Here is a 19,776-nt window from a genome sequence, read left to right as displayed (position 1 = left end):
CTGGGGAAAAAAAAGTGATTCTGGGAAAATTGGATATCTGTTTGCAGATAAATGAAATTGGCTTTTATCTCACACCATTATAAAATTAACTCAAATAGGATGAAAGACCTAAAGCCATAAAACTAAAAGAAACAGGGAAAAACCTTCTTGGTAGTGTCTGGACAGTGACTTTTCAGATATTACAACAAAATCAGAAATACATAAGTAGGAGTGCATGAAAGTGCATGGGGGCTGGTGCTGTGGCACAGGGGGTTAAAGCCCTAGCCTGCATTACCAGCATCCCATATAGGTGCTGGTTCGAGTCCTAGCTGCTCCTCTTCCCATCCAGCTCTCTGCTATGGCCTGGGAAAGCAGTAGAAGATGGCCCAAGTCCTTGGGCCCTTGCATCCACGTGGGAGACCTGGAAGAAGCTCCTGACTCCTGGCTTTGGATCAGCTCAGCTGTGGCCATTGCAGTCATTTGGGGAGTGAACCAGTGGAATGGAAGACCTCTCTCTCTCTCTCTCTCTCTCTCTCTCTCTCTTTCTCTCTCTCTGCCTCTCCTCTCTCTGTATAACTCTTTCAAATAAATAAAATAATTCTTAAAAAAAAAGTAGAACTTCTGCACAATAGTCAACAACATGGAAAGATAACCTACTGAATGGGAGAAAACATTTGCAAACCATATATCTGATAAGGGGTTAATATTCAAAATATATAAGGAAGTTAAAGGCAAAAACAGGAACCCAGATAACCAAATTAAAAACTGAACTAAGGACCTGAATAGTCATTTATCTTAAGAAGTCATAGCGATGACTGGCTGGCGCCGCAGCTCAATAGGCTAATCCTCCTCCTGCAGCGCCAGCACACCGGGTTCTAGCCCCGGTTGGGGCGCTGGATTCTGTCCCGGTTGCTCCTCTTCCAGTCCAGCTCTCTGCTATGGCCCGGGAGTGCAGTGGAGGATGGCTCAAGTCCTTGGTCCCTGCACCCGCATGGGAGACCAGGAGAAGCACCTGACTCCTGGCTTAGGATCAGCGTGGTGCGCCGGCCGCAGCGCACCGGCTGTAGTGACCATTTGGGGGGTGAACCAATGGAAGGAAGACCTTTTTCTCTCTGTTTCTCTAACTCTGCCTGTCAAAAAAAAAAAAAAAAAAAAAAAAGTCATAGAGATGACCAGCAGATGAATGAGAAGGTGCTCAGCATCACTAGTGGTCAGGTGAATGCAATCAGAACCCTAAAGCGATATCACATCATGCCTGTTAAAGGCACTATCATCAAGATATAAAAGATAGCAAGTGTTGACAAGAATACGGAATAAAGGAACTCTTGTACATTGTTGGTAGAATGTAAATTAGTACAATCATTATGGAAAACAGTAAGGAGGTTCTTCCCCCAAAAGTTAAAAATATGAGTTAGCATTAGATCCAACAGTCCCACTTCTGACTATAGATATATAGAAATAAAATCAGGATCTTGATGAGCTATCTGTATTCCCATGTTCATTGCTGTGTTACTCTCAGTTGTCAAAAGAACTTAGGAATGAAGGAAGAAAGCATGATATGCTTAGGTCTGTCATTTGTGACGACATGGATGAAGCTGGAGGCCATTATGCTAAGTAAGCCAAACAGGAAGAAGGACAAACGCTGTACGAGCTCACCTGTGTGGAATCTAAAATAGTCGAACTCATAGAAGCACAGAGTAGGTTTGTACTTTGTGGGGGTGGGGGACTGGGGGAAATGGGAGATGCTGGGCAAATGATGAAATTTCTCAGTTATGCACAGTGAATAAATTCTGGGGATCTAACTAATAACAGCATGGTGACCATTGTATGTTTGAAATTTGCTTAGAAGCTACATCCCGATTGTACACACCACCAGTGGAAAAAGAAGCGATAACCCTGTGAGATAATGGATATGTTAAAAAAAAAAACCAAAATGATAATGAAATGCAAATTTCAGTGCCCATAAATTTTTTACTGAGGCAGCCCCATTCATTTGTGTATCAGCTAAGACTGAGTTGAGTAGTTTCAACAGAGACTGTATGTGGTACTTACATTGAAGAATACTTAAAGCTTGATCCTTTAATTTTTTTTTTAAAGATTTGATTTATTTAATTGTAAGAATTACAGAGAGAGGTGGAGACAGAGAGGTCTTCCATTCACTGGTTCACTCCCCAGATGGCTACAATGGCCACAGCTGTGCCGATCTGAAGCCAGGAGCCAGGAGCTTCTTCCAGGTCTCCCACGTGGTTGCAGGGGCCCAAGGACTTGGGCCATCTTCTGCTGCTTTCCCAGGCCATAGGAGAGAGCTGGATCTGAAGAGGAGCAGCCAGGACTAGGACCAACGTCCATTTGGGATGCTGATGCTTCAAGCTGGGGCTTTAACCTGCTGCGCCACAGCGCTGGCCCTGAGGCTTGACCCTTTATAGAAAACGTTTGCTGACTCTTGGTATAAATGGTGCATTATGTTCAGCTTTAGAAGAATAGAGTAATAGAAAAATTTTCAAACTTTATTTGAATCTACCGTTTGATGTCTCTTGTTGATTTGCAAAATCCTATGCATTGTCTTCTGCCTTGGTCTAATTCTCTCCTTTCCTCTTGGGACTCCAATTATATGCATGCTATACCTTTTCACTGTACCCCTTAGTATATCTAAGGGGGTAAATCACCTCAAATTGCACCTCATTCTTCTGGATCTTGGCCTCTAATTCATCACTACTTTGGTAGCTCTCTAGTTCTTCCAAATACATTTACAAAAAACTTCTCAGCTTTTCTAATTGTTTTCTGCTAGAAGTTTGATCCAATTGTATGCAGAGTTCATTTCTAAGTATTTAAACAAATGTTCTCTTCATAGCATGAGTTACTTTTTGCATTTATAGTTAGAGTGTTGCTCATCTTGAAGGGCCAGATTAGCTATTATTATTTTAAAAATATCTGCCAACTAGTCATCTGTTGACAACCATTTATCATTCCAGAAAAACTCAGCACTGCTGTGAAACATTTGTTATTTTTGAAAGAAACGTGCTTAGCTCATCATTAAATATGACAGTTCTTAAGGGCTTTGCCAAGATAGCCAGCATACATGGAATATTTTTGTGGTTAATCTCATTTCATTATAAATCACTGATAGTAAAATTCTCGTATTTAAAATGATGTGATCTATATATTCACATACAAGGGCACAGAGAGACTGCAAATTATTACAGTACTGTAAGAGCAGATAAACAAGTAGGAATGTCACTCACATTCTGCTGTGGAGAGCTTCCACTGTGCCACTAAGCAGTTGATGGACCTAGTAAGGGTGACATTGTCAACTGTGTATTTATTAATTATTAAAGCATGCTTCCTCTCTTCCCTCTGTCTTTCCTCCCTTCCTCCTGGCCCTCCTGCCTCCCCTCCTTTTCTCCTGCAATAAAGCGTAGATTGAAGTTCTAAAATAGAAGCTGTTACATCCCAGGGGATTATAGCACCCTGTGCACTCTGAATCCCTGTAATCCCTCATAGGGAGTATTCCATAGAGCAGCATAAAATACAGATAAGATCATGTCACCTCCTTAAAGTAAGGCTTCAAGTTACGCTTAGAACAAAACCTATAATTCTTTTGTTTTTAAAAATTATTTACTCACTTAACAAAGAGAACGTGAATCTGTAATCGGGTTCACTCCCTAAATAGCTACAACAGAGGCCTGTAACAGCTAGCTCTGGCCCAGGTCAGAGCCAGGAACTCCAGCTAGGTCTCTTAAGTGGGTGGCGGGAACTCAATCACATCTTCCACTGCCTTCCCAGGCACATTAGCAGGAAGCCAGAATTTAAGTGGAGTAGCTAAGGACATGAGCCAGCTGGGGACATGGGATGTTGGCATCAAAAGTAGTGGCTTAACCTGGTACACCACAATACCAACTCCAAATCTATAGTTCTTACTTGATGTTTTATTGATTATTAGAATGCAGTCTTAGTTCTTAAGAGCAGGGGTTTTGTCTCTTTTCCCAGTGTATTATCAGCACCTAGAACAGTACGTCACAAAGAAATGTCACATGTAAATCTTTGATGAATAGATATTAAATAAGTAAAATAATTAAATACCTAGAGTTTCACATTTATGGTACTAAAAAATTAAGACCTTATCCATAACTTTTTTGTGATATATTTTCTGTGAGTTTTGTAAAGAATTTTCATAAGCATGAATTTTAGTTTTCTTTGTACCAAAGTAAACTTGTCTTTGAATTCTGTTTTTCACAAAATGAAGTACCCTGATGTATATTGTGAGCAAATTACGAAAACCTGACTTCAAATGAGCTGGCTTTGACGTGTGGGTCATCTTCTGGTTTCCTTCATCACTGATCCGAATGATTGAGCTTAACTCAGTTATCTCAGTAGTGATAGGTCCTAGGAGAAGGCACCTGTTTTAATTCCTAATGGTTTGTCTTATGTCAACTGCTGTTTCTGTAGTTGACATTAAATTCTTATTTTCAGGCTATATTTTGTTAGGCATTTTTGCATCAGTCACAGACATCTGGTGAAAGATTTTTGAAAGCAAATGCTAATGCTGTTTCCAAGACTTGAGATGTTGACTTTTTCAGGAAGCTCATAAGATGGTGAGGGAAGCGAATGTCAAGCAAGCAACAGCAGAGAAACAGCTGAAAGAAGCTCAAGGAAAAGTAAGTTTTCACTGCTGTTACAGTATAGAAGTTACGGACATTAGTGATGATTATTGGTATTTCAAAAATGATTGGATTTTGTTCTGATTGTGAAAGTTTTAGATTTGGAAACTGCAGAAAAATATAAAAAAAATAGCTACTATGGGGATATAAATAGTTTATATTGGTGTTCATTTATATTGGAACCAAATGATTTAAAACACTGTATCACATGTGTCATCAAAATAATTATATGACCACATTTTAATGTTAATATTTATTTTCTCACTGAGAAAAAGAACCTACGTGGTACTAGATTTTACTGTTTTAGGAGTAAACTAGAACCAATTATAAGATACGATCATTTCATTTGACATTGTGAGTAGTAGCTGAATCTGAATCATAGGAAAATATCAGAAAACTTGGTTTTATCTTCTTAGTCCACAGGAAGTACAAATTAAATTCCATCTTTGTAAGTGTTTGGACCAAATTGCTAACATTTAGGGGCATCTGTCACAAAACATGTAGTGCTTATGAGGATGCTGGTTTCTTTTCAAGATTGATGTACTTCAAGCTGAAGTAGCTGCACTGAAGACACTTGTGTTGTCCAGTTCTCCAACCTCGCCTACACAGGAGCCTCTGCCAGGTGGAAAGACACCGTTTAAAAAGGGGCATCAGAGGAATAAAAGTACAAGCAGTGCCATGAGTGGCAGTCATCAGGACCTCAGTGTGATCCAGCCAATTGTAAAAGACTGCAAAGAGGTAACTCGTCAAGGACTGCTGTTCATGCTTTCAGTTCTCAGCACTGAGATGTCGGTTGTGGTTTTGCTGGCAAAGTTTTGATTACAGAATATGCGCTAGTAAGAGAGGGGAGGCTTTACCTAGAGCTGGCTGCTTTCAGGGATTCGTCAGTTCCATTCTCCACCTGGTTGACTGTGGAGAACCTGCTGGAAACTTGATAGGCTTCTTCTTCTCAGTGTTTCATCTAGGGAGCACACTGTCATGGGTTGTGTGAGGGAGAGTGGCTGGCATCAGTGAGCTGCCTAATCAAGATTTGCTGCTGGAGTTTCTCCGTAACTCTTCCCTGGACTGCACTCTCTCCGCTTTTTTTTAAAAAAGACTTACTTATTTATTTGAAAGTGAGAGTTACACAGAGAGAAAAGAGAAGAGGCATAGAGAGAGAGAGGGAGAGACTAAGAGAGGGAGAGAGAGGTCTTCCATTTGCTGATTGACTCCCCAGTTGGCTGCAATGGCCGGAGCTGTGCCAATCCAAAGTTGGGAGCCAGGAGCATCTTCCGGGTCTCCCATGTGTGTGCAAGGGCCCAAGGACTTGGGCCATCTTCCACTGTTTTCCCAGGCCACAGCAGAAAGCTGGATTGGAAGTGGAGCAGCTGGGACTCAAACTGGCGCCCATATGGGATACTGGCACTGCAGGCGGCGGCTTTACCCACTATGCCACAGTGCCAGCCCCTTTCCACTTTTTTTAAACTATCTTCTAGACTACAGCAATAAGCACCCTCCCTACTCTGCCATCTTGGAATTCCTTGCCCTTAGCTTTGATTCAAGGAATTTATGAATTGGGATAAAAAAGTTCACATTGATATCTTAAAAGGAAATCTATAGGAAAGCTTGGATATGCTCAGCCTTCTTTCTGCTTTTGTGTAGACTGCTTGCACATCTGGTTAAGCGTCCGAGAGGCCGGCCACGGCTGTTGTTGATGGGGCATTTATAGCATACCCAGCACTGTGGACCTGGTTGGCTTGGAGCTGTGTGAGGACTAGTGAGACTGCTTTGTGCTGGGGTGGTTGGCGTGTCTAGTGCAGGTGCTGATCTGGGCCTAGGGAGCCTGAGGGTCTGTAGGGAAGAAGACTGTAGAGGGGCAGCCGGGGATGGACAGCCGCAGGTGTGACTAGGAAGGCAGTGCCGGCAGGCACCACTGTGGATAGTTCAGGTGGTAGTTAACTTGATGTACCAAACACAGTTAAGTAAATGCTCAGTTTTAAGATAGTTTAGTAGGTTGTGTGTGTGCTTTTTTGTCTAGTTGCCTACACAGCAAGCATTTTGGCATTTTTAAACTAAGTGCCTTCAGGTTAATAGAACAATCAGTGTCAGCTTTTGACCTCAAATCAGGTCTCACTTTATTTAGCTTGACTCCAAAGTACTTTTTCATTAGTTTCAGAAAATACTTATCATCCTTTTTTATATTCAGAACAGTACATACCTGTATCTTAAAGGAGCTCCAACAGGGTAATAGCAGCATCAGTGGACACTGTCATGGATACCCTGTGGATACTACTAGGCCCATCAGACAGTTTTCTTAAAAAGTCAGTTTCTTATAGAAAAGTTGGTACTGTATATTATAAATAATTAAAAATGGTTCAGTTGATTATGTTAAATAAGCATTTCTTTTTTAGTAATGTTTGTATTATGTTTTGGTGTTACAAAATGGTTTTTTGTTTGCACTTTTTAAAACTTTTTTATGTGTTTCCTTTTGGCTTGTTTAGGCTGATCTGTCTCTGTATAATGAGTTCAGGTCTTGGAAGGATGAGCCAACAATGGACAGAACGTGTCCTTTCTTAGACAAAATCTATCAGGAAGATATCTTTCCGTGTTTGACATTTTCAAAAAGTGAGGTAACTTTTTTTTTCCACGTTAACGGGAACACATTAGATTTGATTTTGTACGTTTTATGAAGTCCTGTTACATATTTTAATATATCTGATATAAGTAGATTATCATGAAGTGTCGTGCTCAACCATTTTCTCCGTCCTGTATTAGGATCATAATGTCTTGGCATTTGATTACTGAATATCTTTCCTTAGATGAGCAGAGCATCATTCATACTGAGACTTGCATTGTGTTCAAGAAAAGGATGAAATGTCTATGGGAGTAGGGCTTACATTTTTTGATTCGCAGTCCAAGATTCAGCATAAGGAAGTTCTCTGTACATTCGCTTAAGGCATTTGTTGAGTTTGTGTGTACATGATGAAATCACACTTCTTTTCTTCTTTAAAGCATGAAAAATAATGCCTTCTTTGCTTATGTCCCAAGGGTGTTAACAGGATGAAATGAAGTATGTACTAGGTTGATTGAAAATTTTTAAAAATTTTATACAAATGTAAAAGATACAATTTAAATTTGTTCTTGTGTGTGAAAGGTTTATCCACAGATATCCTGTCAGTATTCAAGAAATTTAATCCTGAGAGTCTTAATTAAGTCTTTCAAGGATTTAATTATAACATTAATTTGTAGGAAGAAGTTCAGATTAACTGTGTAACACTTTTGATAGGAATCTGTGTTGTTGTTTGTGGCCATGTGTCTGGATTCAGGGGGGCCATTCAGTGTTCGTAATCTTGGCAGGCTTGAGAAGGGTGCCCTTTTCATTTGTTGTTTATCGGTTGTGCCATTTCCATCTGGGATCTAATATCTGATTATTCAGTGAATTATTTCGTGCACATATGTGCAAGTTCAGAAAGTAATAGCCATAACCAGCATACACTGCTATGTGATAAATGACCAACACACACAAAAATTGCATTATGTTCAGTGGCATAAGGAATTAGAATATTCATTTTGAAGTGGCATTAACAGTGGGTATTAGTTGTAGGTAGGGAGGACATACAGACTGGGATTAATAACTTTAATCCTCTTCCAGGTCATGAGAAAAGTTATTTCACCATAACTGAATTGCTGTTCATAACAGTGCTTGAATTATAAGAGAAATCAAATTAAGATTATGCGATGTCTTTCTTACTTGTTGGCTAAGGCCAAGCTAGCGCGACTTGGGGCAAGAATCATGTATAAGACTAGATGACTGTGGCATACAACTTTGATATTTTCCTGCAAGCATGAAGTCTAATACTTTTCACTTTGTTGAAGCTGGCTTCAGCTGTTCTGGAGGCCGTGGAAAACAATACCCTGAGCATTGAACCGGTGGGGCTACAGCCGATTCGATTTGTGAAAGCTTCTGCAGTGGAATGTGGAGGACCAAAGTAGGTTTTTACACCTGTGACTCACGGGAGCTACTGAGTTTTTGAAGTCTCATAAGTGTTGGAGTTGCTTGGAGTTGGGAAGCCAGAAGACATAGCATTGAATCCTGGCTCAAATAAAAATATACTGGGTATGCCCAGTTTACAAGTGACTTTAAAAATGAGGTCACTGGCCAGCGCCGTGGCTTAACAGGCTAATCCTCCGCCTTGTGGCGCCGGCACACCGGGTTCTAGTCCTGGCTGGGGCGCCGGATTCTATCCCGGTTGCCCCTCTTCCAGGCCGGCTCTCTGCTATGGCTTGGGAAGGCAGTGGAGGATGGCCCAAGAGCTTGGGCCCTGCACCCGCATGGGAGACCAGGAGAAGCACCTGGCTCCTGGTTCGGATCAGCGCGATGCGCCGGCCGCAGCGGCCATTGGAGGGTGAACCAACGGCAAAAAGGAAGACCTTTCTCTCTGTCTCTCTCTCTCTCACTATCCACTCTTCCTGTCCAAAAAAAAAAAAAAAAAAAAAAAAAAAAAAATGAGGTCACTTAAGAAACATTGTTTTTATTATTTTAGAAATTGATACTTATAACCACTTTAGCAGAGCTCTTTCAAAATTAGTATAGTAGGTGAATGGTATATATCTGGTTCCAGAAGAATAGTTTGTAAATTGATTTTTATGAGTTCGATTGTTTTTTTTCCTTTTGTGTAAAGTATACTTTTAGAAGTTCCAAGACCTTCTAACACTTGTATCTTGCATTCGCTTTTTGCCCTACCTAAGATAGTGCTGTTAAACATTATTACATATCATTAAAGGAATATGCTTTTAATAAAAATAAGACAAAATCTTTTTTTTTTTAAGATTTTATTTATTTGAGAGGTAGAGTTAGAAACAGTGAGAAGGGAGAGACAGAGAGAAAGGTCTTCCCTCCACTGGTTCACTCCCCAAATGGCTGCAACGGCTAGAGCTGGGCTGATCTGAAGCCAGGAGCTTCTTCCAGGCCTCCCACGTGGGTGCAGAGGCCTATACACTTGGCTATCTTCTACTGCTTTCCCAGATCATAGCAGAGAGCTGGATTGGAAGAGGAGAAGCTGAGACTAGAACTGGCGTCCTTATGGGATGTTGACATTGCAAGCAGAGGCTTAGCCCTCTATGCCGTAGTGCAAGCCCTGACAAAATCTCTTGAAAGATAAGAATGAGTTAGTGTGTGATTTGAATGGTTCCTCCTGAATTATCCCCTTTCAAATGCCCATTCTAGCATTTTCTTTTTTTGTGTGTGTGTGTGTGTATGTGTGTTCTTTTTTTTTTTTTTAACTTTTATTTAATGAATATAAATTTCCAATGTACAGCTTATGGATTACAATGGCTTCCCCCTCCCATAACTTCCCTCCCACCCACAAACCACCCCTCTCCTGTTCCCTCTCCCCTTCCATTCACATCAAGATTCATTTTCAATTCTCTTTATATACAGAAGATCAATTTAGTATAAAGATTTCAACAGTTTGCACCCACATAGAAACACAAAGTGAAACATACTGTTTGAGTACTAGTTATAGCATTAAATCACAATGTACAGCACATTAAGGACAGAGATCCCACATGAGGAGCAAGTGCACAGTGGCTCCTGTTGTTGACCCAACAAATTGACACTCTAGTTTATGGCGCCAGTAACCACCCAAGGCTCTCGTCATGAGTTGCCAAGGCTATGGAAGCCTTCCAAGTTTGCCGACTCTGATCATATTTAGACAAGGTCATAAAAGACAGGGTGAGGATAGTAACCAATGATCCTAAGAGTGGCATTAACCAGGTCTGAACAATTATACAGCATTAAGTGGGGAAGAGGACCATCAGTACACACAGGTTGGGAGTAGAGCCATTGGTGGTAGAGTAGAGGTTATGATTACAAAGGAATGAGGCCCAAGTGCGCTAGACAGGGTCTAGAACAAAGGACAGAGTCAATATTAGAGGAGCTAAGAAAGGTGCTGTCTAAGCTACAATTAAGTTTTCTGATTGAGAGGCAAATAGAACCTGATAGAAGGGGCTTGATAATAATCTGTTGGGCTTTAGGCCTTGTAAGTTAAGAGGCCCAGACCTATCTATCTCTTCACATGGGGTACATCCTAAGGGAGGTGTGAACCTCCTAGGGGAAGGCACTCTGTTGACTTTCATTACTTGGCTGGCCTGGGAGGAGAGCTGGTCAGGTAAAGGCAGGTGGCATCTCTAACAAGAAATTTACAGTTCTGCCTGCAATGTTGCTGACCCTGCTTGCCTGTGCCCTCAGCTGCAGTGATCACTTTGGAAGTTGGGCTGAGTGAAGGGCTTTTCAGCTTAGAGCCAATAAGATCTGTGGCTCTGACCTGGGCATCCTTCGACTCCAGGGCAGGTCCATTTCCAGTGATCCAACTCTTGGCAGAGCTGCCAGGGCTCTTCACAAGCTGACTTCTGCTGAAGCCCAGGCTTACCACATTGAAAGCCACTGCAGTGGATAGCATTTTCATAATATGGAACACATTGGTAACCTATTTCCTATAAATACAGCTGATATTTAATGTTCATTTAATGTATTATCTTTATATAATACATATACATTTATATTATAGATTATACATAATATATAATGTCATAAAATGCTTTTGGCCATTTCATTTCACTGTGAGTGGGGCTCATTTTGCATTGATAAGGAGTGTTCGTTGTATTCAGCCAGGTTCCTAGCTTAGGTGAGTGACAGCTGGGCTGCTGCAAGTCCAGTCTGATGGACAAGCCAGCTTCGTCTGATGGAGCAGGAGAGTGACAGGTGGCTCATCATTTATTCAGCAGTCACTGAAGTTCTGTGTGCCAGGCACATGCATGGTGCCAGGAATTTTTTTTTTTTTTTTTTTTTTTTTTTTTGACAGGGAGAGAGGATAGTGAGAGACAGAGAGAAAGGTCTTCCTTTTTGCCGTCGGTTCACCCTCCAATGGCCGCTGCAGCCGGCTCATCGCGCTGATCCGAAGCCAGGAGCCAGGTGCTTCTCCTGGTCTCCCATGCGGGTGCAGGGCCCAAGCACTTGGGCCATCCTCCACTGCCTTCCCGGGCCACAGCAGAGAGCTGGACTGGAAGAGGGGCAACCGGGATAGAATCCGGCGCCCTGACCGGGACTAGAACCTGGTGTGCTGGCGCCGCAAGGCAGAGGATTAGCCTGTTAAGCCACGGCGCCGGCCATGGTGCCAGGAATCTAAAGATGAGCAAGACCAGTCTTTGCTCTCAAGAAGCTTACAGCCTAATCCAAGCCAGAAAAGCCTGCTACCAAATTTTAGAGTTTGTAGTATGCAAATTGAAAGGATGGAATGAAATGTAGTGCACTCTTTATATAACTGTTAAGATTCAGATTTTTATAACATGGTATATGCCATTGTACTTCCCTCAAAGTCCCATATTAAATGCATATAAACCAACCAACCCCTACCACACAGCACCCCATCTGGAAGCTGTTAACTCCACATGTTTTGAGATTTGAACAGTCACTGTTAGTCTTTTGTCAGCTGAGAAGTGGAAGTCCTGGTGGAAAGCTGAGGGCTGTCCTGCAGCTTACGACTGCAGGATGGGGCGTACATTGAAAACATCCAGCTTCTGTTTCTAGAACGTGGTTAGTGTTACAGTATTAAGTCCCTTGAAGTCAGAGCTATGTCCTTTACATCACTGTGGCCCAGCGTCTTGCATAGTGCCTGGTACGTAGGGGGTTCTCTAATAGTGATTGTCTTAGTAAATGGAGAAGGTAGGGGAAATGTGTTTAATTATTAAGAGCTGAAATTTTACCATTGTTTTACAGAAAATGTGCTCTCACCGGCCAGAGTAAGTCCTGTAAACACAGAATTAAATTAGGGGACTCAAGCAACTATTATTATATTTCTCCTTTTTGCAGATATAGGGTAAGTGACTTAACCGTGAATTTTAGTAACGTTCACTTTGACATAAAACATTTAACTATTCATGACATTTTTCCTTCTGGCCTAGATCACTTCTGTATGTAACTTTTTTACATACATTCGATATATCCAGCAGGGACTTGTGAAACAGCAGGATGGTGAGTGTTCTTGGTTCATTATAAATATTTACATTAAAGTAAGTGTAGGACATAGTAATGCTCAAATAAACTTTATTCAACTTTTAGAGTTGCAGTAAAATGTGTGGAGAATTTGAGAATATCCCTTTCAAAATGTTTAATTTTAGTACTAGCCATATTATTATCTTAATTTTGAATTTTAAACAGGCTGTGTTCTCACTCATATGAGGTACGTGATAAACTAGATGGTAAGTGTGAGGAGAGTACAAAGCTCATTGGGTTTATTTCTTAAGAGAGAAAAATGAGCAAGCCCTAGAATTGGCCAGTTTATTTTGATAGAAGCCATGGTGGAGTTAACAGCAGATTTTCCCTGTATTTTCTCCCTTCACGTGTGAGTTAGGATAGTTCTGGGTGGAATCAAGGTTGCTGCCCTCTATGCCAGCAGGGATGTGCAGATCCTCTGTCCGGGAGAGTGAGGCTCCTGGCAGTGCGGTAATCTTTGCAGTGCCGTCTTCCACGATTGCTGATGGTTCCCAGCCAGATGTCTTCAGTGTGAGACATACAAACTGATAGGGCCTGGCGGCTCCCAAGCAGTGTTAGCTGAGTACATGTGGTGGTTTTAAAACAGAAATAGCATTCAAATTCAAAGGTATGGGAGATATTGTTGTTTGTTTTTTAAGGTATTCTTGTGCTTAGAAATTAGTATAAGCACACATTGTTTCAGTCAACTAGCGAGTCTTAATACTATGGAAAAATCAGCGATGCCGATAAAAAGTTAGTGTAGCTCTATCAAACTCTATGTTCTAAAAAGCCCATTTCATTTAGAGTCTCTGTTGTAGGATTTTAATGTCTAAAACATCTAAGAGAATGGCAGTGAAACTTGTCACTGAGTAGTGTTTAGTTTCAAAAGGCTGCATAGCATAAAAGTAGTCTTTTAAACTGTGTAACACTTTTTTATGATTTTAATAAAATTGACTTTTTAAATACCTAATGGTGAATAATATGATTTATCCTGGAGAATGGGTGACTTATGTTGTTAAATTGTCAAGCAGGTTTTTCTCCTGGTGAAAAGGTTTGTAGGGAAGACTGATGAAAAGTACTTTACTTTGTGAACACAAAGGTGTCAGCAGGTGGTGGGGACAGTGATAGAAGCACTGCCTTCCTGGTCTCTGTTATCTTTCCACTTCACAGTATTTGGGAAACAGTGTATACTGTGTGGGTTTACAGTAAACAAGTGTTCCTGATTTTAAACTCAGTTTATTATCTGTGCAGCCACATCTAAAGCAGGGTTTCTTGACCTTGCTGCTACAGGCTGAGCATCCCTGATCCCAAATCCAAAATGCTTCACAATCTGAAAGTTGTGACATTGACATCATACCTAGAAAATTCCACACTTGACCTCATGTGACAAGTTGTATTCAAAACCTAGGCATGCTAGAATTATATTTCTATATTTGAAGTCAGAGCTACAGAGAGAGAGGGAGAGATAAACAGAGATCTAACATTTGCTGGTTCACTCCCAAGATGGCCACAGCAGCCGGGGCTGGGCTACGCGGGACCAACCTGGAGCCAGGAGAGCTATTTCCAGGTCTCCCACAGTGGTGACTTCTGCTGCTTTTCGCAGGCTATTATCAGGGAGCTGGATTGGAATTGGAGCAGCCAGGATTCAAACCAGTGCTCATATAGGATGCCAGTGTCGCAGGCGGCAGCTTAACTTACTGTGCCACAATGCTGGCACCCCTATTGCTTTCAGGCTATGAGTATAGAGTATCTATGAAACATAAATGAATTTCATGTTTTGACTTAGATGCCGTCTCCAGGTACCTCATCATGTATAAGTGAATATTCCAAGATCTGAAAAAAATCCCAAACACTTCTGATCCCAGGCATCTTAGATAAGGGATGTTCTATCTTTCTGACAATTTTTTAAGACTTATTTATTTATTTGAAAGGTGGAGTTACAGAGAGGGAGAGAAAGAGGGAAAGGAAGAGACAGAGAGAGATCTTCCATTCACTGGTTCACTTCCCAAATGGCCAATATGGCTGGAGCTGGGCCAGTCTGAAGCCAGGAGCCAGGAGCTTCTTCTGGGTCTCCCATGTGGGTGCAGAGGCCCAAGGACTTGGACCATCTTCCACTGCTTTCCCAGGCACAGTACCAGGGAATTGGATCAGAAGTGGAGCAGCTGGGTCATGAACCCATGCCCATATGGGATGTTGGTACTGCAGGCAGCAATTTAACCCGCTGCACTACGGTGCCAGCCTCTCTATATGACATTTTGAACTGGATAATTCTTTGTAGGAAGGGGCTGGCTTGGGCACTGTAGAATGTTTAACTCCTTTCCTGGTCCTTACTCACTAGATGCCAGTTGCAACCCCAAGTGTGACAATGAAAAATATATACAGACATTGCCAAACGGACCCTAGGAGTCAGACTGTCCTGGCAGAGAACCGCTGATCTGTCAGTCTAACCTGATCACGTATCAGACGAAGACCTTTCACTGTCAGAAATATGGAGGCAGCCTTTTTTTCCTCTTGCAGCAGGAGCTTAATTGAAATCTACATTATCATTTATTTCTAGTTGGAGCCATACATAAACCTTTCCTGTTGTTACAAAGAATGTTACCGAGCTTTCCAGATTGTCTCTTGTTTTCTTTTTTCCTGCTCACCCTCTGTTAGTGTTAATGAAGAATGGAATGGCCAAGATCTAGCGAACCAGGGCAAGAAAGTCTCTGGGTTGATAAGAATCAATTGAGCATCTCTGGCTGAGGCCCCTCTCAGGTTTATTCTCTAACCAACCTTTCCCAGTCACATCATCTCTCTCTGTCTCTCTGATTCTTTGAAGGCACCAGCATTACTGTCTACTCAGGACACCGAAATGCCTGCTTTTCCTTGGGCTAAAGTGATAGTCTTTGCCATATCCAACAAGTAGTTGTGACAAAACAGGTGAAATACCGCTTATTGGTAACACCTGGATGCCCACACAAGTGCACGGGAAAAGTCTGTGTGAAATATTGAAAGTTTAGGCATAGGTATATCATTAGAACATGCCCAGCTGGCATTTCAGCGACTTTGAAATTCTCAGCAAAACATTACAAAATAAATAATGGTACTTGATGATTTACATGTCTTTTCTGTTTGTCAGTTGATCAGATGTTTTGGGAAGTTATGCAGTTGAGAAAAGAGATGTCCTTGGCAAAGCTGGGATATTTCAAAGAGGAACTCTGATGCTCGGCGTGGGACCATGCATGAACCTCTCTGAACAACTGAAAAATGACTGCATATTTTTATGGTTACTCAATATTTATTTCCAAGGAGTGGGCCCAAGACTTTTCTCCTCTTTTGCAAATTACACTAAGAAATACTGTGATTTCTTTTTAACTGACTTATGCTGTGTTTGCTTACTCTTTAGTTGAACACACTATAAAGAATTACAGGTGTACTAGTGATTGTAATTTCTAGTTGCGAAAAACAGACACCAAATAAATAAATGTTAGATTGACTGTGTGTGTTTTCTCTTCGAGCTCAGACATGGCGTTTAGAGTCAGCAGAATGTATTTAATAGTAATTCTCATGCTGCACAGCAACCTCTGAGAGGCAAGGGAGGGGCTGAGTGGATAGGATTCAGTTTCTGTACCTCTTAACTCTATTTCTCTCTCTCTCTCTTTTTTTAAGATTTAGAGAGGGAGAAACAGATCTTCCAACTTCTGATTCATTCTCCAAATGGCCACACTAGCTGGGACAGCCCAGGCTGAAGCCAGGGGCCTGGAACTCTCATCTGTGTCTCCCACATGAGTAGCGGGGGCTTTCCCAGGTGCATTAGCAGGGAGCTAGATTGGAAAAGGAGCAGCCAGGACTGGAACTGCTGCCCACATGGGATGCCAGCATCATAGGCAGTGTCAGCTCACTGTGCTGCAATGCCAGCCCCTGTTTTTGTGTTTTGTATATATATTAGTATTCAAAAAAGAGAGGTTTCATTTGAATAAAAATTTCCGGGGGCTGGTATTGTGGCATAGTGGGTTAAACCCCTGCCTGCAACACTGATATCCGATATGGGCACTGGTTCCAGGCCCAGCTGCTCCACTTCCAATTCAGCTCTCTTCTAATGCGCCTGGGAAAGCAGCAGCAAATGGCCCAAGTGCTTGGGACCCTGCACACACCTGGGGGACCTGGAAGAAGCTCCTTACTCCTGGCTTCAGCCTGGTCCAGCCCTGGCCATTGCAGTCATTTGAGAAGTGAGCCAGCAGATGGAAGAGATATTCTCTCTCTCTCTCTCTCTGTCTGTCTGTCTCCCCTCTTCTTCTCTCTTAACTCTGCCTTTTAAAAAAAAGTGGGGGTGGGTGGCACTGTGGTGTAGCAGGTTAAGCTGTGGCCTGCAGTGCTGGCTTCCCATATGGGCATCGGTCTGAGTCCTCACTGTTCCACTTCCTATCCAGCACCCTGCTAATGTGCCTGGGAAAGCAGCGAAGGATGGCCCAAATGCTTGGGTCCCTGCACCTACATGGGAGACCTAGAAGAAGCTCCTGGCTCGTGGCTTTGACCTAGCTCAGCCCCGGCCACTGCGGCTATTTGGAGAGTGAACCAGCAGATGGAAGATCTCTCTTTCTCTGTCTCTCCTCCTCTTTCTCTGTAACTCTGTCTTTCAAATAAATAAAAACCTTAATAAAAAAATAAAGATTTCTACTAAAATATTTGGAAATTACTATTTTAATCATTCTGCAGTCTGTAATGGAAAGAAACTCTGTATTAATTGTGATTTGTTAAATATAGTAAATTAAAGACATTCACACTTTACTCTAGAGATGCTTTCTTGAGCAGCCTGATGTAATGTATTCATGCTTTATTTATGTCAAGCACCTTAATGGCTTTGGAGGGATGTAAGGATCAAGGAGGAGTCTGAGGTGTGTGCAAGGAGGTTTGAAGGGGTGTGGGTGAAAGAATGGTACTTCATGCCAAGTGCACTCTGGTCATAGAACCTTCCACGTTTCAAATTGTGAAACCGACTCAGGTGGAGAAACTATTAAAATTACTTTTGCGATTCAACAGCTATATGACACATACGTAGTAAGTACAGAAGAGCAAAAGGTAGAACTGAGGAAACCCCTTCATTCTCTCTGTCTGGAGAAAAACTTAGTATTTTGGCAAACAGCCTCTTGGCTTCCAGGTATTTTCTAGCTATGTGTGCATATTTCTGGAACAAAAAGGCTTTCTTTTTAAGCTTAAATATTCATTTTCCCTTTGGTAAATCTAAACATCCTAGTTGCTTTGTATTGAGTATAGAATTTTTTTTTTAAAGATTTATTTTATTTATTTGAGAGAGGTAGGGACAGAGAGGTCTTCCACCTGCTGGTTCACTTCCCAGATGGCCGCAACGGCTGGAACTGTGTCGATCAGGAACCAGGAGCTTCTTCAGGATCTCCCACATGGGTGCAGGGGCCCAAGGACTTGGGCCATCTTCTCCTACTTTTCCAGGCCATAGCAGAGAGCTGGATCAGAAGTGGAGCAGCCGGGACTTGAACCAGCGCCCATATGGGATGCCGGCGCTTCAGGCCAGGGCGTTAACCCGCTGCGCCACAGCGCTGGCCCCTGATTATAGAATTTTAACATAGTTTAACTATTGGAGATGAGATGGTTTTCAGTTTCTGTTTTTTTTTTTTTTTTTTTTTTTTATTTTAGTGATACCATGATGCTGCAGCATTCTGTAGGTGAACCTTTTGAACATTGTTGGGTTGTTTCTTTCTTGTAGATGTCTTAAACTAAATTTTTGGGTCAAGGCATATACATATTTTAAATGTTCCGCTTAGCTAGATTGCTCTCCAGAACAGCTGAAGCAGTTTATACTCACAGCAGCACTGTAGGAGAGAGCTGCTTTTCTGAAGATGACATTTGTTTCAGTCCTGTTTGGAATTGGGTCAAGCTAACTGACAGAAGACTCAGACACCAGGCTGGATAGGTACCTGAGCGGGCATCTGAGTATGGTGATTGTGTGGTGGAAACATCCTCACCATGCTCAGCTCTAGAATCGGAAGTTGAACAGGAGAAGAACGTGGAACCTAGAAATTGATGTCTAGAAAAGTTACTGTAATGTGAGGCCATAATCTTATTCACAGCTTCTGAAGATTTTCCACACAAAGTTTATAAAGAAATCCAAGAAATGCTAAAAGAAATATGGAAAGGAATGTGATCATAATCTCAGGGAAAGTTTATTGATGACTTAAAAGCAATAAATAGGAGTGAGTGTTTGGACTACTGGTTAAGTTGCTGTTTGGGATGCCTACATCTCTTATTTATTTTTTATTTTTTGACAGAGTGGACAGTGAGAGAGAGAGACAGAGAGAGAGAGAGAGAGAAAGGTCTTCCTTTGCCGTTGGTTCACCCTCCAATGGCCACCGCGGCCAGCGCACCGTGCTGATCTGATGGCAGGAGCCAGGTGCTTATCCTGGTCTCCCATGCGGGTGCAGGGCCCAAGGACTTGGGCCATCCTCCACTGCCCTCCCGGGCCATAGCAGAGAGCTGGCCTGGAAGAGGGGCAACCGGGACAGAATCCGGTGCCCCAACTGGGACTAGAACCCAGTCGGGGTGCCGGCGCTGCAAGGTGGAGGATTAGCCTGTTGAGCCACGGCGCCGGCGGGATGCATACATCTCATACTGGAGTGTCTGAATTTGAGTGCTGGCTCCACTCCTGATCCCAGCTTCCTGCTAATGCACACCCTGCGAGGCAGTAAGTAAGTAGTCACAGCAAACCTATATTCATGAGTAGAAAGACAACATTTTTTTAAAGAGGCCCTATTTTCTACAGATTAATCTCTCTATAGATTTAGTTAACCTCCAAGCCAAATCCCAATATTTCACCTGGAACTTATAAACTGATTAGAAATTTATGCTAGTGCTGTGGTTTAGTGGGTAAAGCCGCTGCTTGCAGTGCCTGCATCCCATGTGGGCACCAGTTGGAGTCCTGACTGCTCCACTTCCGATCCAGCTCTCTGCTGTGGCCTGGGAAAGCAGTAGAAGATGGCCCAAGTCCTTGGGCCCCTGCATCTTCATGGGAGACCCGGAAGAAGCTCCTGGCTTTGGATCCGCACAGTTCTGGCTGTTGCAGCCAATTGGGGAGTGAACCAGTGGATGGAAGACCGACCTCTCTCTGCCTCTCCT

General features: G+C 42.3%; 1 protein-coding gene across 6 annotated transcripts in view; it reads left to right on the top strand.

Annotated features, from left to right (window-relative positions):
• The window catches only part of RAB3IP (RAB3A interacting protein), a 57,822-nt gene extending 40,515 nt beyond the window's left edge, over positions 1–17,307 (top strand). For 5 of the 6 annotated variants that reach the window (XM_062203239.1, XM_062203238.1, XM_062203236.1 and 2 more), the window contains 7 exons: positions 4,557–4,634; positions 5,172–5,375; positions 7,118–7,246; positions 8,493–8,605; positions 12,394–12,493; positions 12,579–12,648; positions 15,770–17,292. In XM_062203239.1, the coding sequence (XP_062059223.1) occupies positions 4,557–4,634; positions 5,172–5,375; positions 7,118–7,246; positions 8,493–8,605; positions 12,394–12,493; positions 12,579–12,648; positions 15,770–15,852 (777 nt within the window). In that variant the 3' untranslated portion in view covers positions 15,853–17,292. Of the gene's footprint in view, positions 1–4,556; positions 4,635–5,171; positions 5,376–7,117; positions 7,247–8,492; positions 8,606–12,393; positions 12,494–12,578; positions 12,649–15,769 lie in introns of all 6 variants that reach the window. The other variant, XM_062203242.1, reaches the window with a different exon arrangement.
• The last annotated feature ends 2,469 nt before the right edge of the window (positions 17,308–19,776 follow it).

This window comes from Lepus europaeus, chromosome 10, assembly GCF_033115175.1.
Source record: "Lepus europaeus isolate LE1 chromosome 10, mLepTim1.pri, whole genome shotgun sequence".
In the NCBI taxonomy this organism is placed as follows: Eukaryota; Metazoa; Chordata; class Mammalia; order Lagomorpha; family Leporidae; genus Lepus; species Lepus europaeus.
This window is presented reverse-complemented; position numbering and strand designations above follow the sequence as displayed.